Genomic DNA, 27441 nt, shown 5'->3' on the forward strand with positions numbered 1-27441 from the left:
CGCGGGACACCACAGGACTGTGTCCCCGCTGCCATCCCGCTGCTCATCCCTGTGGTCAAAACAGCCTGTTTTCCTGCTCATAAAACATGTCCTGTTTTGGAAACTTTAATGATCTCCCTGACCCAACAGTCAGTCCCAGAGCGATGGGGGGGGAAAAGCCAACAGGAAGCTCACAGGCCCTTTCCAGCGAGGGAAGGAGCAGCGGGTGTGGGATCCACGTGGCTCTGCCACACACCCGAAGGTTCCCTCCCCCCTCCCGCTCCCGCAGCCCGGCTTACTTGGCGAAGTTGGCGAGGTTCTGGGTGACCTTGGCGATGAGGGTCAGGGTGCGCGCGGTGCGGTCGTCGGGGTACTCCTGCAGGAGGCTGAAGAGGGACGGGGACATGATGGCCGGGCACAGGAACCGCAGGAACAGGGAGGCACTGATCAGGCGCTCGCTGATGTCGGGGCGGCCCCGGTTGCTGCACTCCTGTCGCCACGAGGCAAAAACTTCTTTGAGCTCCCTTGGGAAGACGCTGAAAGGACAGAAGGGCAGGCAGTGTCTGTCAGGGTTAGAGCGTCAGGAGACTCAAACCACACGGGAAAGAGCTGCTCTGTAGAGCTGTGAGAGGGGCAGCTTCCATCAGCCCAGTGTCCTGGTTGTGCCGGGTGCCAAGACCCTGGACAACTGGGAAGGCTGGGATATGAAACAAACTGTGCACAGCAGCTTATCAGGACTCAGCTGGCTGTGCCATGAATCACCAGTAGCTCCAGGGTCTCCAGCACAGCTGGAGCTTGGAGGGAGGGCTCTGCAAATTGTAATACTCCTGTTCAAGCACCTGGATCAAATCCCAGTGTGCTTAGTACAAACACAGAGCCCCACCGGAGTTACTCCAGCCTTGTAGCTGCACAGACCTCAGCCTGCCTTTCCCGGATGCTAGAACTCCCCTGGGTCCAGCAGACACTCTCTGCAGCAGCCCTTATCGCTGGAGAACTGCTGCCTGTTCCTGCTCGGCCCTCCCCAGCCCCCTGCTCCCACCTTATCCTGTTCCCAGCACGTGTTGTTTATTCAGCTGGATACTCCCACCTGGGAGAAGGCTGGCACTGGGTCCCACCGTGGGTCCCTGTGTCCCTGGCACACAACTCCCACCACCCCAGCCAGGAACCACCGTACTTGTCTCACACCCTGAGATGATCACTGACAGCCAGGAGTACCAAAGCAGGGTGAAGGGGGGTTCAGGCTGCATTTTAGGCCATAAATCCCCTTTACAAACAGCCATTTCCGAGGATGGTGTTTCCCAGTTTTGCTGTAGGGACTATCTGGTAGAAGTGAAGCAAAGCCAGCTGGCCTGTCCCCTTGGTGGGACTGACTGCCCCGGGCTGAACTGTTCACAACCAAGAAGGGGAGAAAACCATGGGAATTGCATGGCCAGAGACACCAACAGCACGAACCAGGTGGGAGGCTCCAAAAGAGAGGAGCCCTCCTACCCATCACTGTCCCTGTGGCAGCACTCTCAGGGCTCTGGGCAAATACAGGGGCAATCCTCCTGCTGCCAGTGCTCCACATTCTCCAGCCTCTGCTTCCCAGGGCTACGGACACTGCTCACCAACACCAACTGCCTGCTCCTTGCCACAGCCACAGAGTTCAGGACCTGTGGGTTTGGGGTCTGTCAGAGGGGCAGGAGCCCTGCAGCCACCCAGCCATGGCCTCTGGCCCTGCAGCCGTTCTTCAAGCCCGCAGGCAGAGCCTTTCTCCAGTTCCTCTTTACCCTTCCAACATGCTGCTGACACTCCATAAAAGTGCCTGGCAAATGCTGCCATCCCGTTCAGCTTTTGCTCTGTGCTGGCTTCTCACTTTCACTCTCATGAGCTTTTACCTCAAGCTTTACAAATAACATTAGCCACCGTCTTCAGCTGGATAGATTCTCCTCTGTCTTTGGCTTGATCCACACAATTGGACAAAGCCCTTTTTCTTCACGGTATTTGCCCAGAAACAAGAGAATCCTTTAAGCAATTTAAGGCTTGAATGATCGGGACAGGTTATGCAGTTACTGGAAAGTAAACCCCTGAAAAGCAGCCCTGGCTGCACGTTCCCCATCAGGGGCTGGAGCCCGTGGAAGTTTAATTGTGCCACAGCGGATGGAATTCAGCTCGTCGGCTTTATGTGACAAACGGGCCCGTAATTCATTACCCAACTTCCCAGTAACGAGCTTCCACATGCTGAAATTCTGCTTACACCGAAACTTTCCAGATGTCCAAATTATGTCATAATTATAACAATTTTCGGTTATTGTAAACCCCTTTCCTCCGCCTGCCTCTCTCCGCAGATGCGCACTCCAGGCTCTATTTAAAGCAGGATCCTTGGCTGTCAGGATACCTTGGCCAATCCCAACACTCATCAGCCCAATTAATCCCCGGGAACCGCTGAGCACAAAGCACCGAGGGGGAACCACTCAGAGCAGCAGCTCAGCTGCTCCAGCCTTCCTTGGAAGAACGAACTTCCTGTGCATTCCTGACTCTCCTTAGGTCACTTTTCAAGACTATTTTTAGAGTGACCTTTTAGTGCCGCTTTGGGTATTTTTAGGAAGACATTAATTCAAACAATTATAATCCACTGGTGACTAGAAGTGGTAAATCCCTCCTGGGAGAGCAGATAAATGCCATTCCTGAGTCAGAGTTGTTAATTGGCCCAGGATAAGGGATAGGATACCTGTAAAGAACCTGCCCTTTGTGTACCTATGGTGGATAACAGCAGCCTGAGGGAACCTCTTGCTCCTTGCTGTCTCCCTGAGCAGGATCAGGAAAAGCAATTCCCTTCCTGGCTTGCAGGAGGGCACACTCAATATCCTGGGAAATTACTTATAATAAGTTTTCTGACCTCAACACAACAGCTGGGATAGGAGAGAAAATGATAAATCCTCATTATGAAGGACTTCCTTCCTTCAATATTATCCCTAGCTGATGCTTTGCAAGCAACAGTGTTGCTACTAAATATATTAATAAAAACTAAGCCCAGATTTTAAGCAGGAAGGCTGGAAATCCAGCAGTGGGACAAAAATGCTCCTTCTCTCACGATCAGGATGAGAGGCTCTGGGTACGTTAGCACGAAGCACAGAGACAATATTTTTATTTCTCCAAGTAAAGAGAGTCACAAGCCCATCTTTTCCACCTTTCAGGTTACCTTTGCAGGCAGCAGGTTCACTGGGGCAGGGGCTCCTGGCTCCCAGTTCCAGCAGGAACACCATGAGCACAGCATACACAACAGCCAACTCCACAGCAGGATACAGCTGCCTCACTCTGACAAATCTGGGATATTCAGGCCTGTCCCAACTGGTAGCAAGAACCTTTACCCTGAGAACAAACAACTCGGAAATGCCTCCAGCTGCATACCAGGCCCTGGGCCAAGGAGGCAACGGGCTCCCATCGGGCTCCCATCGTGCCCCGGCAGCCGCCCAGGGCTGGGAGAGACTGGGGTTAACCCAGAGGAATGTGGGATGCTGAGCCAAGCAGCAACCTGGGAGAACAGCAGCATCCTCCCAGCTCCAGCACTGCAACCAGGGAACATCTGCCCAAACAAAAGCTGCCTGTGCTGGGTCCCTGCCTGCTGCAGGATTTCAGAGCTTCACCGGACGCTCGGGGAGATGCACCCAGACTGATTCATTCCATGGGTGGGAGACCCAGGACATGCATTTCTGCCCTTTACTCCAGAATTTCATACACATTTGGCATCAAGTGCCTCTCTGAATGGGTCACATTGGCAAAGGCATTTTGTGTTCCTTGACTCCAGTGCCCCATCCCTGTGCCCCAGTGACCCTCCAGCACCTCTGAAAACAAGGGTGATGGAGAATCCACGAGGCTGTCGCACCCCTAGAACTGACACCCCAAACTCTGGCAGAGCAGCAGCTGCTATCTCACCTACTCCTGGACCACCAGGACGTGGGCAGGGCCCCACAGCTCCCCTCCAAAGCTCTCTGACAAGCTGCTATGGGACAGGTCCCACCACCTGCAGACAGACCCCTGCCACCCTGCCCCACTCCGTGCGAGCCGAGGGAGCAACGCTCCCTGGACACCCACCAGTAGGAGTTGATGATCTTGCAGAAGGCCAGCTCACAGCACATCTTCAGGTTGCCCTGATGTTCAGGAAGGTCTGCAGACGAACACTTGCTGGGATCCACCTCACAATTTTCATCTGATTCGTACAGCGCCTTGATAAATTCCCCTGGAAAACAGAGAGAGTTGGTGATGGGTTTGGAGACACTAGAGGAGCTTTCAAGCAACTCTGTTCCTAAGCTCCAGTGCCCCAGCAGCTCCCTGGGACCCCATCACACCGGAAGAGAAGATGGCTATGGGAGCAGGTGGTGACCCCAGAGCCCCAGCCAGCTCTCCAGCTCTCCAGGAGGGCCCAGGAGAGCCTGGCAGTGCCTTGGGAGCTCGTAACCAGCATAGCACACCCTGCACCCGGGTCCTGAGGAGCACATTCCATCCCTCTTCCCCAGCTGGCAGCTCTGCCCCCGTGGCTGTGGGATATTGCATCAGGACTCTGCTGCCAAGCACCCGCTTCCACAGCCCGACCCCCCACGCTCCAGTTCCAGAGACGCTCCCTCGGGCTAATCCAGCAGGAAGGATGCTGGCAAGCTCTCTAATTATTGGTAGCATGGCCTGCTACTGCAGACTGTGCCCTGGCACTGACAAGCCACTGTGATTCACAGGAGAAACAGGTAATTAAAGGAAAGAAACAATTTACTTGGTTTATTTTGAGCTGAACATCACACGAAATTAAATGAAAATATTTCTCTGAGATTGCCTGTGCTCCTGTTTGCTGCCTGGCTGCTCCTCACCCTTGCAGAGGCTCACACTGTGGCTGCTGCACCAGCTCCTGCTCTCGGGCCACCCTTCACCCTGGGGGACCTGGGCACAGCCCCCACACCTGGCTGAGGGGGTGTCCCACCTCGAGAGGGGGGGTCAGTCCTCCATCCCAGCAGTGACTGGGGGCACCAGGGGATGGGACAGCAGGGATGAAAAGGCACCCTTGTTTAGCTCGGGTGATGTTCTGGCAGAAAGGTCTGCTTTGGTTCTCTTCTCATTCCAGGTGGTTTGCTCCTAATTCCTGTCTGCCTTGGATTTTCCCATCCTGTTTTCTCCCCACTCCAGTCTGCATTCCTTCCCTATTGCCAAAACAGATTTTAATTATATACTGGAGAGTCTCTCCAATGTATTTTCAGCTCTGCCAGGGAGCTCTGGAGCCACTCTGTTCACCTGCAGGTGATGCCTGCTGTTCTTACCTGGCCCCATTACCTGCTCCATGGCTCCAGGACAGTGCCACGCTGCCCTGGGGCACCTTGTGACACGCAGGGGAACCATCTCACTGATAAAAGGTCACTCACAACCAGCATGCCAACACTGAACAAGAACCCCAGGTTCCTCCTGCACAAGATGGGCCTGGCAGCACTGAGCCCCAAAAAGGGAATATTTCAAAATTCTCTGATTTCATTAATATTCCAGCTTTTGAGAAATTATATGAGATAATCTACTTACAGTCTTGCCTTCAACCAGAAAGCATTACAAGGCAGATATAAATAATATTCTTTTTGCTATTCTTCTGGGCTCTCTGTTGCTTTGCCTGAATTTGATCAATTATTTCCCTTTCCTCAATGCTGTCATTATTATTATTCTCTTAATAAAGTATTTATGCTTCTTTTCTCCTTGCTAAAATAACACAAATCCACTAGCAGGAACCCAACACACTGAAAAATTAACACCTCAATAGAAACCCTGCTCATTCCGCTCTGGGATGCGGATCCAAAGGAGCTGCCTCTGGCTGAGCTCATTCCAAGGCAGCCTCTCCCCATCCTCGTGCTGTGCTGCCTGCACACAGCAATTCCTTCCTGACCTGCCCAGAAGCAGAAGCTTCTAATTATTTTCATTTGCATCAAGAGAAATATTTTTGGAGCCATAAACAGAGCCAGCACTTAAAAAAAAAGAGAAAGCACCAGGAGGGTTCCCAGCGCTGGGTGATCCGGGAGGCAGCTCATCACTGACTTGGGAGATCTCTTCTGACTCGGGAGCACTGCAGGAGCGTCTCTGGTGGGGGGTGTAAGGGGGGAAGGATTCAATCAGTCCGTGACACGGCCAGTGCTGAGACAGAAGACCTGGCAGGCAGCATAATGCCTTCAAACATCCATTTGTTATCTCCTCTGAGAGCAGAGGGAAGCGCCAGCTCAGCGGTCACCTTCCCCTGGGAGCAGAGAGCTCCTCACAGCCATGTCCACTCTCAGACCTGCTGCCAGGGAGACCCTCCAGCAGGTAAGTGCTGGTGCCTCTGATGGCCATCAGGGCTCAGGTGAAGGTCCCCACCCTGCAGCTCGGAGAACCCTCTCTGGGCAAGAGCTGCCAACGCTCTGTACGTACCTAAGGCATCTTGCAAGTATTTCTGCCCCACCAGCTTCAGGTATTCTTCGATCGCTTTGGTGGCCAGTGTGTTCTCCCTGAAAATGAGATGCTCATTCTCACCACAGCGATCAACTTCAGACATCATCAGGTCAGTCAAGAAATCCTGGAAAGCAAAGCCCATGGTGGGTCACACACAGACACGTGCTGGTCCCGCAGAGCAGCCGCCGCCCCGGCCCCGGGGGAGGCCCCACCTTCGTGAGACACCCGAGGGTGTGGAGGTGCTGCGGGTGATCCTGTGTGTGCACCTGCCTTGCTACCTGCCCAACTCCCTCATGGGGACAAGAGGAGAAATAAATCTCTGGAGAGCCCCAACTTTTGCCCCCCAGCGACTCATCCCAGACCTGCGCTGCATTTGCCCCTCCAGCAGTGGCTGGGCTCCCAGCACCCTCACATTTTGTGGGTGAAACCTCTTCTCCCCTGTGAAACGTGGCTGTGTTTGGTGTCCAAGTGCACTGCTGCAAACCAGGGCCATGCTCCGATGTCACGAGCTGTGCCCACAACTAATGGCTGAGAATCAAGCCTGGATATGCACTGAGATGCTCCAATGTCCTGTTTTCCCAGTATTCTTGGAGATAAACAGCACTGCAACAGAGCCCATTTTGGGCACATTTTTGGTCTGATGTGCACACAACCAAACCCATGGGCTGTGATAATCCTCTGTGCTGCCCAGCAGTGGAAGGGGTGAGCAGGAGCAGCCCCTGACAGCTGCCCCTGCCCCAGTCTGGGCTCTTGGATTGCAAATTCTAGAGGAAAACCAGCATTTCAGAGAGAGCTCCAAATCTGCTTCAGTCCCAGAGCTCACTGAGCAGAGGGTCAGCAGCTCCTGTGCTGCAGCCAGGGCTAACGCAGGAGGAATGCCAGGCAGCTCCTAATGCTGATACATGTCTCTGCACTGCTCATGGGCAGAGCAGCTCTGCCCATGCCTGGCTCCTCCTCCTGCACCAGGTGCTGAGTGTCACCACTCACCTGGATGACAATGGAAAGAGGGGCTGGCACTGTGCAAATCACCCTCTGACAGCTTCCCCACGCAGGAGACAGAGAAACGTTGACAGACACATTCACTTCCACAACCAAGGGCACCTTCTTAAACTCCCTTTTACTAAACCAAAATAATCTGCTCAGTAACGACCTTCCACTAAGAAATTCTCCTTCATTCCTCATGGCAGTACCAGTTGCAGCCCTGGTTGCTGGCAGGGGCAGAAGGAGCACCCCAGGCTGCCACGCAGTGTCCCAGTGTCCCTGCCATTCCCAAGCACAGCACAGTTCCCAGAGCACCCAACAAACCCACTGCTCCCACATTCCCACAACACTGTGACTGGGACCAACCTTCCTCCAAAAACCTTCAAAAAAGCCAAAGAAGGAGCTTAGGGCTAAATAAATGAAAAGTCACTTCCATTATTTCTCCAGTCAGAAGATGCCCTTCCTCAGATCCCGCTACGTCTGCAACGCTCCGGCAGCTGCAGAGGCAAAAATCCCTCCTGGAAGCAAAGCACAGCCTCCCCCTGCTATTTTCTCTCATTTTGCCCCTTTTATCAGCCAAGCTGGAATGAAACTTTAAACCCTGCTCAAATCCCGTTAGCTGCTATCTGGGTAACTCTATCACCTTTATCTTCCCGGGGCTCTCCCAGGGTACGTTTCAATTCCAAGCCACCGCTCAGGCTGACACAAGGTGCTGATTCTTAATTAGCAGCCACTGACCTTGGCTTTGCTTGATTCTCTTTCCTGTCACTTTCCCAACATACTAATTACCTCAGGAACACCAAGTTTTACAGCGTCTCTCAGCCAAGTGTTTGCTTTTCCCCCTCTTGTTGGCTGAGCACTGGCTGCCCGAGTCCTGGAAACCCAGAGGCCAAGTGGTAGCCAGAGAAGATGTGAATTTGGATGATTTTAGCTGATCTAGAGAATTCACTAGCATTTAAACGAGGCAAAATTCCACGGCAGGACTCAACACAAAGCCAGAAATATCCCCTGGAAATCTCTGCTGCTGCTGTCATTCCCTATGGAGCACCTGCAGCTCAACAGCTGGGAAAGGGAACCTTTGTCTCCAAAGTGTTAAGGAAAGCTGCTGAAATCCCAGAGAGCTCCATTAGGGCACAGCACCCAAAGCTGGGCTTAGCACGGCAGAACCTGGCCTTGTAACTGTGCAGGGGAAGAGGGCAGAGCCAGGACACCCAGCAGCAGCCCACAGAATTCTCCCTGTCCCTGCAGCCTTCCCGGGCTGCAGGAGCCATCCTGCCAGGCTGTAGGACCTGCCCCTGGGATGTACCCGGGGTCTCAATCCCCCCAGCCAGTGTCCTTGGGCGAGTTCCTCCACAGGGACTGCTCTTGGCAGCCGTGGGAAAGGCGCCTCGTCCAGGGGTCAGTTCCCATGACATCTTATCCTGCCACTTCTGTCCCAGGGCCAAGGTCCAGACCTCATCCTCCAGTCCTTCCCTCCACACAAAAAAGCCACATCGGCTCTGGATCACACTTGTGGTATCTCTGCCTTAAGTACTCCAGCAGCCAGCACTCAGAAGACACAAATGGAATGCAAATACTTGTGGAATCCCTCCGGGGGCCTCACTCACCCACATACAAGGTCCTGAATAAAATGCAATAACTAAAGCCAATAAAACTCCCTGTTTCTGAGCAGCAGAGATCAGCAGGGGGTTGTTTTCAGTTAGGGCCCCTGGCAATGGAAGAAATAAGATGCTTTATTTCATTACATCGGAGTCGAGAGGGGAAGGAAAAGGTCTACAGTCAAAATTAAGGGCTGTGCCAGTGTTCTTCAGGCCTGTTTCCATGTTTATTTTGAGGCTTTTTGCTTCAGACTGGACAGAGCTGAACCTGTGAGACCCCAGTCGCTGCACATATGCTGATAAAGAAGAGAATTCATAAATAAATAAATTCAGAGTAGACAGCACAAGGCTGTGCTGGTCTCCAGTGCTTTGCACACAAACCAAGCATGAGCCCACAGCAGCGTGTGCTATTCCAAGGCAGCTCCTCCACAGCTCCAGACATGTGGGCAGGAGCCTGGCAGCCTGATCCCACAGCTTGCCAGTGCCAAGTGAGCCCACCCTACCACTGAGGGGTCTGTCTACACTAAATATGCCCGTCCTAGAGGGTTCCAAGTGCCAGTTCCTGAGCCCAGGGGTGTCACTGGCAACTCCCGCCCCTCCAGCTCCTGAGCCTGGGAGGCAGAAGGATGAAGGCAGCTGGGTGCCTGGCAGGGCTGTGGTGGAAGCAGGAGAGCTTTCCAGGGAGCCAACAAACAACACAAGTCCTGCAGGATATATCCTGTTCAAAACCAGGAAGGATTCTGCACCTCTCCCCCCTGGGGCAGGTCCTCCTGGCCAGCTGGAGCCCGTGGGGTGTCAGGGAGCTGAGGAGACCCCCCCACACCCCACGGGGGTCACACACCCTCCGGGCTGAGGCCGATCGCTCCCATATCGTAACTGACTGGTGGGCAGATTGACTTTGAAATAATAAGGTTCTCCAAATCACAAGCCTGATTAATAGGATTGACTTAACCTTAAGAGGATTGAATTGATAAAGGTAATAAGATTACTGCTTATTTCAAAGACTAGCTCAGAGTCCAGCTGGGCCTTTATGCAAAGGTGAAAAACACCAGGGGTCGGTAGGGCTACAGGTTACAGGTGGAGGAGTGCTGGGACACACCTACAGGGGAGGGAAACGTGGCACTCAGTGGTGCTGAGCTGTGCAAGGAGAGCAGTAGAGGGGCAGCGAATGGGTCCTGGACAGACCACGTGAAACCAAGGACCCCAGCCCCAGTCCCAGACTGTTCCACCACACAGATCCTCTGAGAATCTGCTCCAGACACTTCTCTGCCAAGAAATGTAGTGCTGTACCCTCCTTCAAGCCCTGGAGCTCATCCTCACTGCTTCTGGCATATTCTAATTCTCCTTGGGAAAAGGCAGTGAAGTGACAACATGAGGGTTAACACACAGGAATCTCTGTCCATCACCTTGCTCAGGGAAATGAGAAAACCTCAGGGATACAGCACCAACCCACTGAGTGACCACTCCTTATGAGGGCAGAGGGGCTGGATCCCACACAGGAGGCTTGGGAAGTGCCCATCACCCTGAGAGTCAGATCCCTACACTGATCCCTGCACCCACTGGTGTTCCCAGTCCTGCCAACCACTCTGACTGCTCTGCTTGGAGATGGAGAAAAACAGTGGGGATGCTCATAAAACTGATTAAAGGACTGATTAGCTCCACTATGGCTGCTATAAAATATTATCAGAGAGATAAACTCTTTGTGGGGGAAATGATAGGGCTGCTGCTGGTCTGTTTGTGGCTGAACATGCACAGCATCCTCACTTCCCTGTGTCCTCAGCCTTTCCAGGATGGAGAAGGGAGCAGTGCTCCCTGCAAGGACCAACTGAGCCCTGGTGCCACCAGCCTCCAAGCCCAGCTGTGCCACATCTCCTTGTCCCTGCCTGAGCTGAGCAGTCACTTTTTGGGAGGTCCCAGAGCCCTGATCCAACCCTGGCTCTGCCGCTGGAATGTGGGGTTCCAGCAGACTCATGGGGAGAGCAGCTACATCTGCTCTGCGGAGGCAAATCCTCACAGCACAAACAAACAGGGACACATGTTTATCCTTCACTCCATTCCCAACACCATAAATATTTATTTCCAGGGAGCAGTCGGTTTGTTAGAGCTTTATCTAATGCTGGGTTTGATCGACCAACTCTTCGCACAGGAGAGGTTTTCTTACATATTTACAGCCACGAATTGAGCCCCAGAAGCTCTAAGACAGCCCTGAAACAAATCTAAGCATGGTGAACATTCTGGAAGCATCAGAAGTCCATTGGGAAGGATGCAGCTTGTCTACTCAGAACCACATCACAGGGCCCACATGGAGCCCTGCTAACAGCAGGGGTGAGCACTCCCAGTCACACCAACCACGGCAGCAGAAACACTTTATGGCTTTGTCTTTTGTCTGTGGGTTGTAAACCACATGAAAATAGCTGGGCATCTCCACCCCCTCGCAGGGAGCACATCACCAGCCCTCTCACTGGGAAGGTGGAAGCAAGTAACAAGTGAAGGACAGAGCTGAGCGCCCACATCTGTGTTTTAGCCACCAAACAACATCCTCCTTCCAGCCTCTCCTTGCCACAAAGCCGGGAAACACCCGTGTGTGCCGAGAGCTGATTGAGTGCTGGGTGTCTGTCAGATTTTCCAATGGGCTGGGGTAGCTCCCTTCCTCCCTCCCTCCCTGCCTGCACTCAGAGCCTTATCAAAACCCTCCTCCCCTCCTCTCCACCCACTGCCTTGGCAGATGCTCAGGGGTTTCCAGGCATGCCCTGTTTCACACCAACCCTAGTGCAGCGCTGTAGGGATGAAGCTCTTCCCTCTCCCAAACAGAGATCAAGGGAAGCAGGGACTTTGACTCCAGAGAGGACCCTCTGCTTTCATGCCCCACCTTTAAAATCTATTGTGGTACAGCTACACAGCCCAGGAAGAAGTAGGTATTTAGGGAGAAAATTCACCTACAGCTCCTGTCCCCTTTCCACCTGCAGCCCCAGGTGTCCCCCCCAAGCAGGAGGGACTTGGGCAGTGCCTCGGGGTTTCCACAGCTTCAGGTAACAGGGAACAGCTCAACGTGGCAGAGTGGGGTGTCTGCGGGCAAGGATGGCCCTGCATCCACCCGGGGGCTGCACAGGGACAATGGTGGCAGGGACCTGGCTGTGGGTGGCACGTGGCCCCAGCACATCGCACCTCTGCTGCACGGCAGGGACCCGATCCCTCATTAAGAGATTACAATGTATTTACAGCAAATCGCTGCAGGGAGACAGGGCCCGAAACAGCCCAACACCAATTAGCTGCTAACGAGTCTTCGTGATAATCTAGTGGACATTTGTTCCTCAGTCCAACTGTAATTGCTGCTTTAGGGTCATCTACAGCAGCCAAGAGCCACAAAAACCCCTTTATCAGCAAAACACATCAGTGGTTGCCGATTGCCAGGTCTGCAGGGCAGGGAGAGCTCTGAGGGGCTCACTGGGAAGGCTCCTGGTGAGGCAGAAGGATGGGAAACTCCATCTCCAGCCCAGACAAGCTTTGGAGGGTCACGGGAGGATAGAGGCCTGGAGAAGGGGGGTCACTGCTCTGCTGGCCCTGCACACAGGGCCCGGGATCAGGTGCTCCCACTGCTGGGCTGGAGCTCTCCTGAGGGGCAGGGAGGTGCACCCATGTCCCCCAAGCAGGGGTGAGGGGTGCTTTCCTTTCTCATTCATTATTTTGTTACCTTACTGCTGCTTTTCCCTGTCTCTGCCTGTCCAGCTCAGGATGCACCACCTGGTTCCCATGCTCCAATAACTCCTGTTGCTCTGACAGCTCCCCAAACCCTGTGCTAATGCTGATGGCAGATGACAGGCAGGGAAAGCAGGAGCTCCATTTTAGGGGGAAAGTCATCAAGTCTGTTTACTGTTTGCTGTGTCCCCTGTGTAGAGCCTCTGGGATCTCAAGCACTGATGCAGACACATGTCTGGAAACACACTTGCTCTCTCTGGAGCCTCTCCAGTTCTGAGAAGAGGAAAAAGGCTGGAGCAGTGACAATTGCTCTCAGCCATGCCCACACATGATCCACAGTGACTGAGATGGGGGTGACACTTGAAGACTGTTTCACCACAGACAGGTCTTTCATGACAGTGCTATTCCCACAAAGCCCTGGCACTGGAGCTGCTGCAGCCACAGCAAGGGGCAGCAGAGCCCCTGGTACTGGCAGAAGGTTGTGCCCAGAAACCACGTGCTGACGGCGCCCGAGCCCTGGCACAAGGAGTGAGGAGGGACATCAGTGACATCTCCTTGTGTCACCACAGCATTATTCCACATGCCACGAATCACAGGCCTCTGAGGGGACCAGGACCATGGTCCTTCCCTGCACTCCCAGGGTCCAACACTGCTGCCCGGGATCACGAGGGCTTTAACTGAGCTATTTTCTCTGCCGCTGCAACAGCAGGGCCCCGGCCCCGCAATCCTCTCAGTGAGCTTTGCCTGCCTTGAACTAGATCAGGAGGCCAAGCCACTTCTCTGTCCGACAGATGGTAACTCAACCTAATCCACGAGCCCGGCCATGGTCCCCGGCAGCAGCGGCAGCTGCTGAGGAAGCAGAGCCTTGTGATTCCCCCTCAGGTGAGGAGCTCATGTCTCCTCAGCACTGCAAGAACTTTGGACATCTTGCTCTTCCCCAGCTCTACCCTGCAGAGTTCACAGAGATGGTAACAGAAAAAAATGCTGATGCTTTAACTCCTGCAGCCCCAGCACGGGCACTGCCTGCCATGGCTGTGCCAGGTCACCCGGGGACGGAGGATGCTCTGCAGCGGGTGGGTCACTCCGTGCCCCGTGTGCTCAGCAAGGAAGGGGGTTCCAGCTCTGCTCACCCTGCCTGCACCCTCACAGATCACAACCAGGAGCAAACCCCACTCTCTGCCTCCTCCTGGCCTGCTTCTTCCCCAGACCTGCTGGAGGATTCCCAACCAGGTAGGAGGCTCAAAGCGGTCCACAAAGGCTCCACTTCCACCAGGAGCAAGTCGGTGGCATCAAACCACAACGAGCACTGCCCTGGGAGCACCCCTAGGCTTTCCCACACTGCTGCCCCCCTTCCAAGAGCAGCAGAACAGACCCTGAAGACCAAGAGTTGATCCAGAGACACGTGTGCCCACACAATTTACCCAGGAATTCTCAGGAGGCTGCTCATTCCCATTCAGCTCCTGCTGTGTTCCCCAGGAACACCCCGATACCCAGCACACACAGGCTGCTCAGCTCGGGCCAGCACTGCTTACATTCCATCCCTGAAATCTGCCTCCTTGCTTACTTTTACATCTGTGCCTGTTTATCCAGTAAGAGCCTGGCCCCTGAGCCTCCAGAAGGAGAGCAAAGTGACTCAGTTGGTATCTCGCGCTCCCACCGACCCCTTTGCTAATTAAGCAATTTGCGCTGCGCGTGCTACCAACTTGTGTGTAATCAGAAGAAAAACAGAGCGTAGTAACGATGCCCAGTCGGGCCTGAAGCCCAGCTGACGTGGAGATCCCCCAACCCCAACACAGGAGTCTGCTCCCCGTGGTCCCCGGTGGGAGGGGACGGAGGGTGGAGGTCCTACCTTGGCCTTGCCCGTGCTCTGCAGGATGTGCACCAGCGCCGACGCCATCTCCTCCTTGTTCTTCACGCTCAGCGAGGGCTCCAGCACCGAGCACAGCACCATGTAATTGTTGGTGATGTACTCGGCGAACTCTTTGTACATCTCCATGGGAAGGATGCTCATGCTCTGGTAGCGGGATTTGATGCGGATCATGGGCCCCGGGGACTTGCCCTTCCCGGGGTTGGGGCTCACCACCGGGTACCATTTCTCGACGAACTGCCGGCCCGTGACGGAGCTGACGGGGATGTTCACCTGCCCAATGAAGTTGGTCTTGTCCTTCTTCTTCTTCTTGTCAGTCTCTTTGTATAAGTGCACCGTAATGTTTTTGAGCGACGGGAGGTTATTAAATTCAAAGTGCTCCCCCCAAAAGACATTATCAGTTTTCAATTTACAGGTAGTTCGTGCATAAAGAACGTCATCCAGGCATAATTCACACAAGTACTTTTTCTTAGCTGGCAGGTCCTTGGCTTCAATAATCCATAACTTTAACATATTCTCTACCCTTCTGCTGTTGTCCTGAAAAAAGAAAAAAAAAAGCAAAGAAAAAAAAGGTCAATTAAAAATACAACCACAAAGCCAAGCACAACAAAACTGGAGATATGAGTTAATTATTTCAGATGTGCTAAATGAGCGGAGGCTTAATTACATTTTATTTTAAGGAAATACTGGCTCTCAGGAATTTGCATAATAACACTACTTATGTTAATTTTCCAAAATATCATCGTGCTCTCCATGTCTGTTGGTGCCAATTAATATAAGGAAGAAGGAAGATAAAACCCCTCCAAATCATATATGTACTGTTTCCCATTCCCTGCCAAGAGGGTCTCCAAAGAAACGGAAAGAACCTCACTGATCATGACTGGCTTTTGCAAAGCAGAAGCTTTTACAGGTATCTCACAGCTCTGGAGTTCATTTGCTTTTAACAGAGCAACATAAAGGCACCTGAGTGCACACCCAGGGATGGCCTCATCCACATGGGAATGCCACCACTGCTGGTGGGGAAAAAACCACATTTTAGGGCAGAAGCCCAGAGCACCCAAGTAAAACATTAAGAAGAATTATGGGAAGGAGAGTGAGTCCCAGGGGAGAACCATGACAATTCAGAAACAGAAATTTGCCTTGGATATCTTTTAAACAATAACAGAGCCAAGAATACCGGGGATCTTTCAGAGCTCCCTCGTGATGCTGATCTCATCCTGCAAGAACATCCAGGGGTATTTTTTGCAGGAGTGACTTGAAAGATAAAGCACTGGTGGCTGAACTGCTGCTGGGATTCTGCAAAACCTGTTTTGTTTGGAAACCCCTCACTGAAACAGCAGCCACAGCTTACTCTGCTCAGCCCAGGAGTCTGGGCAGGAACACTCCTGCTGGAAGTCCACAATGGAGTACTGTAGGTTCAGGAAGTACACACAGGAACTGCACAAGAACACTGAATTCCTGACAGAAATTTCAAGTCAGATACTGAGAGTTTATTGTGTATGAACTCAAACAAAGGTGGAAAGAGAGCCATCAGTTACTGAATGCTTTGAGATGAGGGCACACTTCCAAATGGACTTCCACTCAACACTGCACCTCAAAGCCAGCGACATGCACAGCCTCAACTCACATTCCCAGGACTTCTCTCACGCTGAGCATGGCCACACAAATCTCACACAGCTCTCTCAGGTCAGTGCTGCCAGGGCTGCTGCCCTTGGAAAGCACCAGAGCCACTGAACTCCACATCCAGGAACACGCTGCGAGAGGCAGAGTTCACCTCTCCCCTCCACTGCTCCAGCTCTGACATTGAAGCAAACCTTTTATCCTGACATTTGGCACTGTGCTGGGAACAACGAACTCCAAGACTGAGGGCTCCTTTAGAACCCACCAGGCCTGGACTGAACTTGTGTGGAATGAGTTCCCAGATCATGTCACTTGTGTCTTCTCTGCCCAGTAGAAAAAGACGTGGTTGAGCTCATCAGCTGTGGAATCCTGCACTACTCCTGACCAATCTTTGCAGCCAACTCCAGTGCAGAAAGGGGGGAGCAGCTGTACATTTTGTTTGAGGATGTACTTAGTCTTGGTGGGCCATAAAAGCTCATGTCGAGTGTCCCTGTGTTGTAGCCAAGAGAAGGATTTGTTCCTGTAAAACTCAGAGTAGATGACTTTGCACCTCAACTAAGGGAGAAGGGAAAGCCACATTCTACTACTGCCTCCAAAACTCATTGTAATGGGTATCTGAGTTCCTCCCTCACTGAAGTAGACACTGTGTCAGGAACTGACTTGTGAACTCTTTAGACTACTCAGTCTTGTAACTTTGCTGGCAGCTACCTGACATCTGTCCCAGAGCTTCTGAGAGGTGAAAGTTCTATGCAAGTGGCAAGTACCATCAATAACAGAGCAACACTGAAGATTCTTCAGGTCTGATCAATTCTTAGCAACAGCTGAAGCAGCATGTGCTGAGAAAAGAGGGGAAGGAATAATTGGCACTTGCCTGTAAATATAATTGTGGGAGAAAGCAATATGGAAAAAGGCTGACCCAGAGTTACACTTACTGCAATGACAATACGTCCCCTGCTGCTCCCATGCATTGGGCTATAAAATGTAATAACGAGGAACTGAACTAGAACAGAGGCAATTCCTCACAGCCACTACCTTATTTGGGTGCACGGCACGCCGCAGGTTTTCCATCCATTTATCTCGCTCTGCTGCAGAACGACACGAGAAGCACTTACTTCCTGATGAAGTCGTCACCTACAGGGAAAGGAACAGGATTATGTCTTGACCAGCACACTGCAGACCATGATTTGGGGGGAGAGAGGGACTTAGGGAAGATGCCAGTGGATTTTTTATTTTTTTTTTTTAAGTAAACAGCTTTACCCGAGCATGAAGCAACAGCCCCTAAGGCTGGCAGAAAAACAGGACAGCTCTGTGTGTTACAAAAATAATCATGGAAGCAAATTCCAATTACTTCTCCTCTTCCACACCAGAAAACACTAGATAATGGGCCTCATGCATGTGATGCTTTAAACCACCAAGTTCCACAACTGAGGGAGTGCAAATCTTTAGACGAACTAATGATAAATTGGAACACCGAGTGGATACCTGGCCTTCCTCCAGGCCCAGCCCAAAGCCTGTGACAGTAACAACCCATTCCTTGTTTCCAGCAGAACATGAGACCCGAAAAGGCTGTTTTCCACCTTTCCCTCTTGGTGTCCTGCTGCTTCTGGAGCCCATGTTGTGAAGAACACAGGGACAGGAACATGTACCCCACTCCTGACCATGGTTTGAGCCCACACCAGCTCAGAGCCTGTCTTGGGCATTCAAGAGCCCAAGGCTGGGATTCCCAGCCTGGAGATAGCTGGGGAAGTGCTGCTGAGGTCACCTCTCATGCTTCCAGGATCACTCCAAGGGATTTTCTGCCGTATCTGTGTGGCTTTCTCTGGTCACTGGGATTTCATAGCCAGGGTTTAGGAAGCACACTCACAGCAGTGACATTTCCAGTGGTGTAAGTGCCCCTTATTCCTTATCACATCCCTGCTATCCCAAGAAAACTCAACTCTGCTGAGAGTCAAGGAAGCACCACTGCCTGGTAGACCAGCATGACAGGCACTAAACTTTTCTTCCTGTCCACTACAACAAAATTCTCTGGCATCAAGTACTGAGCCAAGGTCTGAAAGGCCAATAGTTCCCTGCACCTTCTCCTACACAGGTATTCCCCAAACTGCCATCTCCTCCAGTCCTGCTGGTCCTGACCTCCAGGACCGTGGTGCTCATTCCTGGTGGTCCCAGGGCCCTTTGCATTCCCAGCTTTTGTGCAGCCATATTCTCCATGCACAGCTCTGCTGGGAGGCCAAATGGACCTGGCTGGTGCTTTAAATAACTCCCCTCTGAGCTTCATTTCCGCCAGTTTCAACCTGCAGAGTTATTTCTGAGTGCTTTATCATCTCGCAGTGTTTGTGTTTACACACTGTGCACTGGGTTATCAGCTTCTGGGAGACACAATCTCCTTTAATTTCATGTATCTCCCAGAAGCCCAACCTGTTCTTACAGCAGAGCTGGCAGCCACTAAGATTTGTCATTAGCAAACCTCAATGATAAGTTGAACACATCCCTTCCTTTGAACACAGACATCTAACCAGGACAGAATGAGAAGAGGCCTGGCCTGTCTTTACATAAAAACGCAAGAAATCTTCCAAGCAAGAGGCTTTCTCCTTCAGATAGACACTCTTCCCTGTCCTTACATGCTTTTATACTCTGCCTGTAAAATAGACTCTTCTGAGCACAAGCTCTCTTCTAGTTCCAAGAACAGACTCCATATTAGCAGGCACAGCAGTGTGATCCTTCCAGCACCCTTTCATGCTTTCAAGTATTTCCAGCTTCTTCAAAGTCTCCCATTCCAAACCCACCCTGCCTCATCTCCTCGCTGCTGCTGATACCCATGTGAACCTCCATCCCTGAACGTTCCCACACGGAGTTCTGGTGGCACACAGGATGTTCCACTTGCAAGACTTTTGTCTATGCCATGTGATCCCCATCCCCTGCTCTGCCAGAGGGTCAGGCAGTCCTGCATCCCGATCCTTCTCTCAGGAAGAGTTTCACACATGACAGGCGATGACGCCCACGGTGCTGTGCTGCCTCAGTGCTGAATTACAAACATCAACATCCCAGAAGAAACACTTGGCAACAGTTTTAAGACCAGAACTTGAGCAAGCACTGCTCCAGGCAGCTCCCTGTGCTCGATCAATGGGAATTTCTGGGACTTCAGAGGAGTTCTTTTCAGACACCAACCTCACACATCAGAACTTGAGCCCTGCCTTACTCAGAGAATTCAGCTGCAGAAGACTCAAAATCATCTATGTCCAAGCCCAATCCATCGAAGTCCTGACACTCCTGGTACAGCCACAGTGCCCTGCAGGTGTTAGAGCCAACCTTCTGCACCCCACAGTGGGGAAAACCCTTGAGGTTCTGACCAAGGCCATGAAACTCCATCCCCACCAATCACATAGAAATCAGTTCATAATAAAGGTGGAACAGGTCAAATACACCTTTCAGTAAATGATATCATTAGTCCATTGCCTTAAAGGCCATGTCTCACCCAGCTTTTTGTTTAGCTCTTTGGCTTTGATGGAGTTTGATGTACAAATGTGTTTGAAAATGTTCTCAGATCTAGAGGATTTGGTAGGAAACTTGGAAGCTCGTCCAGGAAGGAGAACTAAGATTTCTTTGGCTGGTGTTGAAAGATGTTCCCTTAAAGACAAGTTCTCCTTGGTGACACACATGGATCCCAGAGCTGCACAGAGGATATAGAGGGTCATATCCAAATAAATAACCATGTAATCCAGCTGTCCTTCTACTGAATTTTCATTCAATATCAGTTTTTTACCAACTATCTGTTAAGCTGAATATCTAATATATTTTCTTGCCACACTTAAGTCAACACATGAGTTATCACGGCAAAATTAATTACTCAGTTTTAAAATAATTATCAATTAATTAATCACTCAAACCCTAAAAAACCTGTAACTGTCATACTGAAGTGAGAGAAGGGGAAAATCATGTGTCAGATATGAAGTGTGTCTTGATCAGACGGAAGCTGAAGGTCATATCTACCATGTGTGACCAAAAATGTAATTTTCCCCAGATCTGCAATCACACCCCAGCTTTGAGTTCTGACCTAAATATCATATGGCATTAATGATCTTTATGAGATATTAATTATCTTTATAAAGAGAGTATTCTGGTCTCATCAAGATTTTGGAAATGCTAGAATACTGTTAATGTACAGGATAAACTCAATTAATAAAACTCATTAATTTCTGAAATGTTACTTATTCCCACTCATTATCCCCAGTCCTCGGATGGGTGATCTCCTCAGTCAGATAAAATCTTGCCATTTCAAGGAAGTTTTAGGTACAGGGTGGGTTCCTCCCTTGAAGGCATCTCCATGGAGTAACTGGAGATGACAACTGAGCTACCAAGGCTGCTTCCCTGAGTGTCCAGAGGATTTCATGAGCACAAGCTGTGGCTCAGCTGCTCTGTACCCCCTGACCTGGTGCCGAGGGGCACCAGCGCTGCCCTCGCCGGCCCCGCGCCCCAAGGGCCACGCGAGCAACGTTTGCACAGCTGGATCCAATTAGTGGAGCTAAATTTAGCTGCAGCACATTCTCCCTCACTGAGGCAAGGCCAGGATGAGGCAACACAGCCTCGGCTGTACCGGAGCTACTGCAGTTTGTCCTTCTCCCAGCCGTGTCCTGGGACAGCTCAGGCACGAGCTGTGCAACGGGACAAGCCTTTGGTCTGCTAAGACCTAAGAGAGCCCCTCGGTCCTCAGTGCCCTGCCTGGCCCAGGACCCCACAAACAGCAGGGCCAGGAACAGGCTCTGTAAGCCTGGACTCTGAGTCTCCACTCCTGGAGAAGATGCCCACTGTATATTTAGCACACGCAGCATGTGCAGTGGCACAGGATGATTTGCTGACTGGGGAGTCTTATAAGGAGAAAGAAGATGATGCTGAGTAATTTAAAAAAAAAAAAATCAATGAAGAAAACAAGCAAATACTGACTACCAAGTACTGAGCAAGTCAGGAAAAAAGCAAGTTTCACAAAACTAAGCAGAAAAAGCTGAATGCAGCCCGTGGAAAAGCCCTGCACTGCTGCTGAGTGTCCATCCCAGCAGAGCCCAGCCGAGGGGAGCGGAGCCCAGCACGTCTTAATGCAGGTCGGTGGAGCCAAAGGAGAGGAACAATTCCCTGCACCTTCATCCACCAGCTGCCTCCCAACGAGCCACTTGGTTGTTTTCCACTGCAGATGGCTTTGGCACCTCTTGCTTTTGTCTCCGTCTGGGTGTGCTGCCAGTTCCCTCTCAAAGCCGCTCTCTTCCATCTGCAGCCATGTCAGACCGTGCTGTCCTGCCTCCCGAGCCACGAGGCTGCTCCGGTGGTGTGGTGCAGGAAAAGCTGTGTCACACTGTGCCACACACAGGGGAGATCCAATGGACACCAGCCAGCTGGGGATGGAAACAGCTCCCGAGGCACTGTCCCCGCTCAGCCACCCCACTGCCAGGAGAATTCAGTTAAGGACTGTGCAAGGCTGGCACTGCCCAACAACAGCCACCCAAATCTGCCTGTTCCTGACAGATCTCCATAAAGAGCAGACCCACAACAGCCTCAGTGGCAAAGCCCAAAGGCAGTGCCCCCTCTTTGTATCCACCAGTGGTACCCAAGTGCTTGGCAGACTGTGGTCAAGGCCTGGTACCCACCAAGGATCCCAGGAGACCTGCAAACTCATCCCAGCACTGACCTCACCCCAATTTGGAAGAGGCTCTCTGGAGACAAGAGGCACTGGCACAATGTGCCATTTAGCTCTCACCTCGGTCCCTCCCGCTGCAGCTTGCTGGTGAGCAGCCACCAGTCACAAATCAATGTCCCCTTTGTTGCCTGGCATTCTTCCTCCCCTCTGCAGGGTTTGCAGGACAGCAATTAACACGTTCTTTTTTTCTGTGTGACTCCTCTTTATCCAACTCACTCATAACCAAAATTTTCTTCCTCCTCACAGGTGCACGACTTGTGCAATTTCCCTCTCAGTCAACTTCCTGCAAGTACTGTTCACATCCCTTCCTCTGCTCTTGTGCTGAACAGAATTGGTAAACAACCCTTATATTATGGATGTCACATCTATTTTCCATCTAGCTTCATTTTATCTTTCTTGAGTGGAATGTAATAGAGGCCATATAATTTACAAAACTGTTCCCCTCCTGACCCACCACACTTGTTCAATTCCTCAGAGAATGAACAGCACTGGAAAATTTATACCTCAGCCCACTCCAGAGTTTGTGTTTGGGGCTATATTTGTAAGACTGTTTTCGTGTTACTTGCTTTCATTTTAAGAAATGGATCTTCTAACTCATTTCTTTCAAAGTGTGCTAACTTCAGTAAAGAAAAGGTATTTCTCTCCCCAGTCTGACTCCTCTTGGACTCTGACAAGGTGTTTTTATCCAGCACTGCCCACCCAAGGACAGCCTGCAGTCACATCCTACAGCACAGTCCAAGCATGGATATACCATTTATCTGCTTTTCTATGCCCAAGCACAAACAGGTTCCCTTCTCTCGACAGAAACACAGGTATTGACCACCTTATTACTGTAAGAAAACCATTTCCCTGTTCTGTATCCAGCCACTGCCATAAGCAATAATACTTTGCCATCCACAATTCAGGACAAATGATTCCCAAGACATACTACATTGAATTATCCAACTACAGCCTGGTTTGTACGTGTCCTCCTCCCTCCCGCTAGCACAGACCTAACCACATGCCATAGCAGATGTCAAAATAATCTGAAATACTCACAGATTTTTCTATTTACCCAAACAAGCGAAGCTTCAGTTTTCTAGACAAAGTCCTCAACACTCCCACTGACAGCAGTGGGTTGGCTCTGTGACCACATCTGATGTATTTGGGAACACTGAGCAGGGATTGTCAGCACTTCTCAGTATCTCTATGAACATAAACTCCAAATGGATGCTGTGCTGGAACACGGCCCCGGGCGGGGCAGCACCTGTGCCAGCGGGAAGCTGCGACAGGGCTCACGAGGAGCTCATTGCTCTGATCGTGGGGATATGATCCTCCTTGAAGAGATGGGAGAAATTTTCTGCCTACAAAACGGTCTCTGTGTGGCAATTCAGAGCAGAAATGTTGTCCAGCAGCGAGAGCCCCAGATGCCAGCACACACCTGGCCCCCCCACGGCTCCCGGCACGGACCGGCGGCTCCTTACCTCGAAGCAGTAGTCTTGTCCCAGGATGCTACTGTGGACTGGCTTGATGACCACCTCCTCCTCCATACTGAGATCCAGAGCCTCAACAGCACTACTGGGACTGAGCAAGGACTCGTGGGAGCGCGATTCTTTCAGCCTCGGCATTAGATGGGATCTAGAGGAAAAACGGAACGGTGTCAGTGGATGCTCTCCTTCCCACAAAAACTGTTCAGTCCATCTGTTAGCAACAACTGCAGAATGTTCCTGGGACTTTTTTGCCATGAAATAACCCAGGGCCCTGAAGAACAGGGCCTGTTACACTGTCTCATTTGCAATTTCTATTACAGGCTGTATGAGCAGTAAAACAATTTTTCCCAACTGTGATGCAGCCAGGAGTCGGTTATTAGAGGTTTGTAGGCTCTGGGTCTCTGCACAGCTGAGTAAGTCTCTAAATGGCCACCACACCTGCTGAGTGAGACTTCCCAGGTGTGGTGCTTTGCAGTATGGGCACATTAGGGAGACCAGCTGGCCCCAGCATCCACTGCTGTCTCATCAGCACCACCAGGTCCTGCAGCCCCTGGTCCCAGAACCTCACCATCTCCAGCACAGACACAGCCAGCATTGGGATCCACACTCTGTAACCAACAACCTGAGGGCTCGTGTGCTCTCTCCGATTGTTACACACATCCCAGGATGGGGACAGGGTGGAAAATAAGGCCATGATAGCCCTATCGACTGATCTAAATGCTCTGGAGTCCCACTGGCAGCATTTAGCAGCAGGGAGCCCACAGACAGCGAGCAGAGCACCATTTTTTGAGACAGCCAATACAATCAATGGTGCTGTAACTCTTAAAGCAAAACCAGAGAGCTCAAGGGGGACCAAAAAAAAAAAAAAAGAAAAAGAAAAGAAAGATAATTAAGTAGTCCCAGGGAAAACACAGCAAAACCAGGAAGTGGCAAGGGAAAAAATAACTTGAGAGAAAAGGGAGTAGCTGCTTTCTCTATGGCTTGCACCATGTCAGATGTTCCTATGCCAAAGCTCCGATCCTGGTAACTCTGACCTTTAAAACCCCTGACAAGCACTTTAGGGGCTTTCAAAGAGACCAAGTGCCCCTGTCTACAAAGAGAGCGTGACGCCTTCTCCAAAGGCATGGAAGGACAGCAATAAGAGGAGTTTGTGATATTCTCAGCATGGTTTTTCATGAGCAAAACAACAATGCTCCCAGTATACTCCCCGGATTGCTCTGCTCTGTGTGTTGAGTTTTGTTGTTCTCCAGAATAAAACTGACCAAAACAGAGAGAAATGTCAACAGTGCATGCAAAATTCATCCCTTCCAGTGAATGACACGCCAGGCTGAATCTAGAAAACAGCCCAAGGAGATTCTAAGATAAAGGGCAGCAGAAGATAAACAGGTGCTTCTCTAGATTTGCCATTAAGATTCAGGCCATGGATGAAGCCCCAGGTGCTAACAGAACTGCCTGCAGCTGGTTCTCTGGCTCAGCATGTTAAATGGGCAGCTCTGAGTGCCACAGGCCACCCTCCTGGCCAGCAGCACTGCAGGACACACAGCCTGGGGACACGTGGCCCGAGGGTTCCGGGACAGCGCCGTCCCCAGACACCTCCCTGCACCCACCGAGGCACCAGACAGGACCAGCTGTGGTGGTACCTGCAGAACATCTGCAGAACAACCACCACCACATCTTTCTGAGGGGACAACCCCCAGCCCTCAGGCATTAAAAGCCCGGGGTTGGCAGAGCCCTGTGCTGGATCAGAAGCTGCAGCTTCCCAGCAAAGGCTCTCTGTGCCATTAGCGATTCTCTCAACTGCCCACTCACCCCGTATCTCTATGGTGAATAAATTGATCTTTAGGAACCCAGCACAGTCATTTCCCAGTACTTTGTGGCAATTTTACACTATTTTCACAGAAAAGGGTCCCTCTCCTTTTCCTCTGAATGGTACTGTAAATTAACTCTAATACAGGCAGACAGATCAAGTTACCTCAGAATGCTGAGTGCAGAACCAATATCCAGCAGCTCAAGAACTGACAATACAGACTGCTCACCCAGTCCAGATAAGCCCTGAATCGAGGTATTTATGGTAAATCTTATTTCCATATTTTTAGGATGAAATTAGAAAAGGTAGATAACCAAGCTGCAGTTGGTTATTTACTTGCATTCTTGTGTAGACAAATATAAATATTGATAATCTAAACCCACAGCTCAGGACTACATACTCTCACACACATACACGTACATCATTGAGCTGCACTGCTTCATGCTGGCCTAAGAATTTTTGTTAAAATTAAAACAAATCAAGCCTATTTTTCATTTAAAACTACTGCAGCTGCAAGGCCACGGGTGGGAATGCAGATGTTCAACACGAAGGATTACCAGGGGGGAGATTCTCAGGACATATTATGCTCTCACGAGATTCAGCAAATGTGTATTTATATCCCTCCACGCTCTGCCGGATGCCTCTGGGAATCCTAAAATTAACGGGACTTTTTTAGGGAGGTTATTTGTCAGGTTCCTGCCTTGGCAGGACCTGCTCCCACAACATCCCTCCCACTCCTGAGCGGCCGATGGGATCCGACCCAGGTCAGCAGCAGACACATTTCTCACCAGATGCTGCCTCTGTGCAGAGGGAGCGCTGCAGGTCTCAAACCAGCCCTAAAAACCCAGCATCTGTCTCTGTATCAAGAGCTAAGTGGGGAGATGTCATTAATTAGAGACTCTCCTTGGAAATCTCGGTGGCAGGAACGAGGGATCTCTGCCAGCTCAGCCCTGGCAGTGCAGGATGAGCAGAGCCCCCTCCCAGGGCTCTGTCCCATCCCGTCCCCCAGAGCTGGCCCCAAGACTACTGACTTAAGCCAGAGCAGCCCAGCACAGTCTGGGGTGAGCTACAAACACCCTGGAGGAGGGTTACATAGCACCTGACTCAAAGGTCCTTGCATTTTAATACCTGTTCCAGCGCAGAGAGCACTCTTGTCCCTCGGTGACATGGCACTTGCAGCAGGGGCCCATGTACTGGAAGACATTTGCCAGTCCCACACACTTCCCTTTGTACAGGGAGAGACCATAAGCTGCTTTCCTGACTCCAAGAGCAGCATCCATAGTGACAGGGATCCCAGAGTCCCTGCAGCCCTGTGCTCCCCATTAGCCATCCCACTCCTGAACAGTCAGACACAGCTGGAACACCATTTGCCCACGGTGAACACACACTTCCAAGACAACAGAGGTACTTGGTTCAAATTCATGTCCCTGCCATCACTGCTCAAGACACTGCCTGTGGGGCCATCCAATCTCCTGCTCCAATAACTCGCTGTGTATTCCAGGTCCCGTCCTGGTTTACGTCAGCTGATCTAATTCCAATCCTACACCTTTGTTTTAATGTGGTGGGAACAGCCAGCTGCCCAGAGCCATCTCACAGCAGGAAACCCTCTTTCCAAACAGCACATTCTGTTCTTTTTGCCAAGGGCCCTTTTTTAATCCCTTTCTACTTGCCTAAAGTTCAGTTGAAATGAAGGGGGGAGGAAAAAAATCTCATAAAAGACCACATTAGTTCTAAAGAGAAATAACATTACTGCTACTGGCATTGACCTGGCGAGTCCCACAGAGCAGCAGCAAGTCTCTGGCTATTAAAGAAAGAGCTTTGCTGCCCAAGAGCAATGAGAGAGGATTGTTGTGCTAAATAATAAAGTCATAAAACATTACCATGCGAAGGGATGTATCCCCTCTGTCTGCACCCTCTACAGCCAGCAGAGTATCACCCAATCCAACCAGGGCCATGTGGACTGCAGGGAAGTGGACCTGGAAAAACAGGCATGGAGGGACAATCCATCCTCTCCTCATACACCTCCAGAGCTGGGTTTTGAGCAATGGAGGCAGCAAACAGGGCCTCAAAGAGACAACCCTACTGGTTCTCATTTCACAGCCTCACCTGCCTGAAACCACCCAGCTGCTGCTCCTGTGGTTTTATGATGAAAACCTTCCTGGCTATTTTCGAGAGGCAGAAACAAACAGGGAACCTGGCTGGGTAGCTGCAGAGGCATGGAGCAGACACAAAATGTACTGAAACATGAGGAAAGAACATAAAGGGCCTTTCTCAAATCTCCTACTGTTCTGCTCTGAGAGCATGAGCAG

The 27441-nt window shown here is 51.2% G+C and overlaps 1 protein-coding gene across 10 annotated transcripts in view; it reads right to left on the reverse strand.

Annotated features, from left to right (window-relative positions):
* The window catches only part of DAB2IP (DAB2 interacting protein), a 200536-nt gene that overhangs the window by 16997 nt on the left and 156098 nt on the right, over nucleotides 1–27441 (reverse strand). For all 10 annotated transcript variants that reach the window (XM_032708472.1, XM_032708469.1, XM_032708470.1 and 7 more), the window contains 6 exons: nucleotides 23320–23473; nucleotides 17203–17301; nucleotides 14533–15087; nucleotides 6388–6532; nucleotides 4054–4198; nucleotides 279–515 (listed from right to left, as the gene is read on the reverse strand). In XM_032708472.1, coding sequence (XP_032564363.1) covers nucleotides 279–515; nucleotides 4054–4198; nucleotides 6388–6532; nucleotides 14533–15087; nucleotides 17203–17301; nucleotides 23320–23473 — 1335 coding nt within the window. The remainder of the gene's footprint in view (nucleotides 1–278; nucleotides 516–4053; nucleotides 4199–6387; nucleotides 6533–14532; nucleotides 15088–17202; nucleotides 17302–23319; nucleotides 23474–27441) is intronic.

Source organism: Chiroxiphia lanceolata, chromosome 21 (assembly GCF_009829145.1).
Source record: "Chiroxiphia lanceolata isolate bChiLan1 chromosome 21, bChiLan1.pri, whole genome shotgun sequence".
Taxonomy (NCBI): Eukaryota; Metazoa; Chordata; class Aves; order Passeriformes; family Pipridae; genus Chiroxiphia; species Chiroxiphia lanceolata.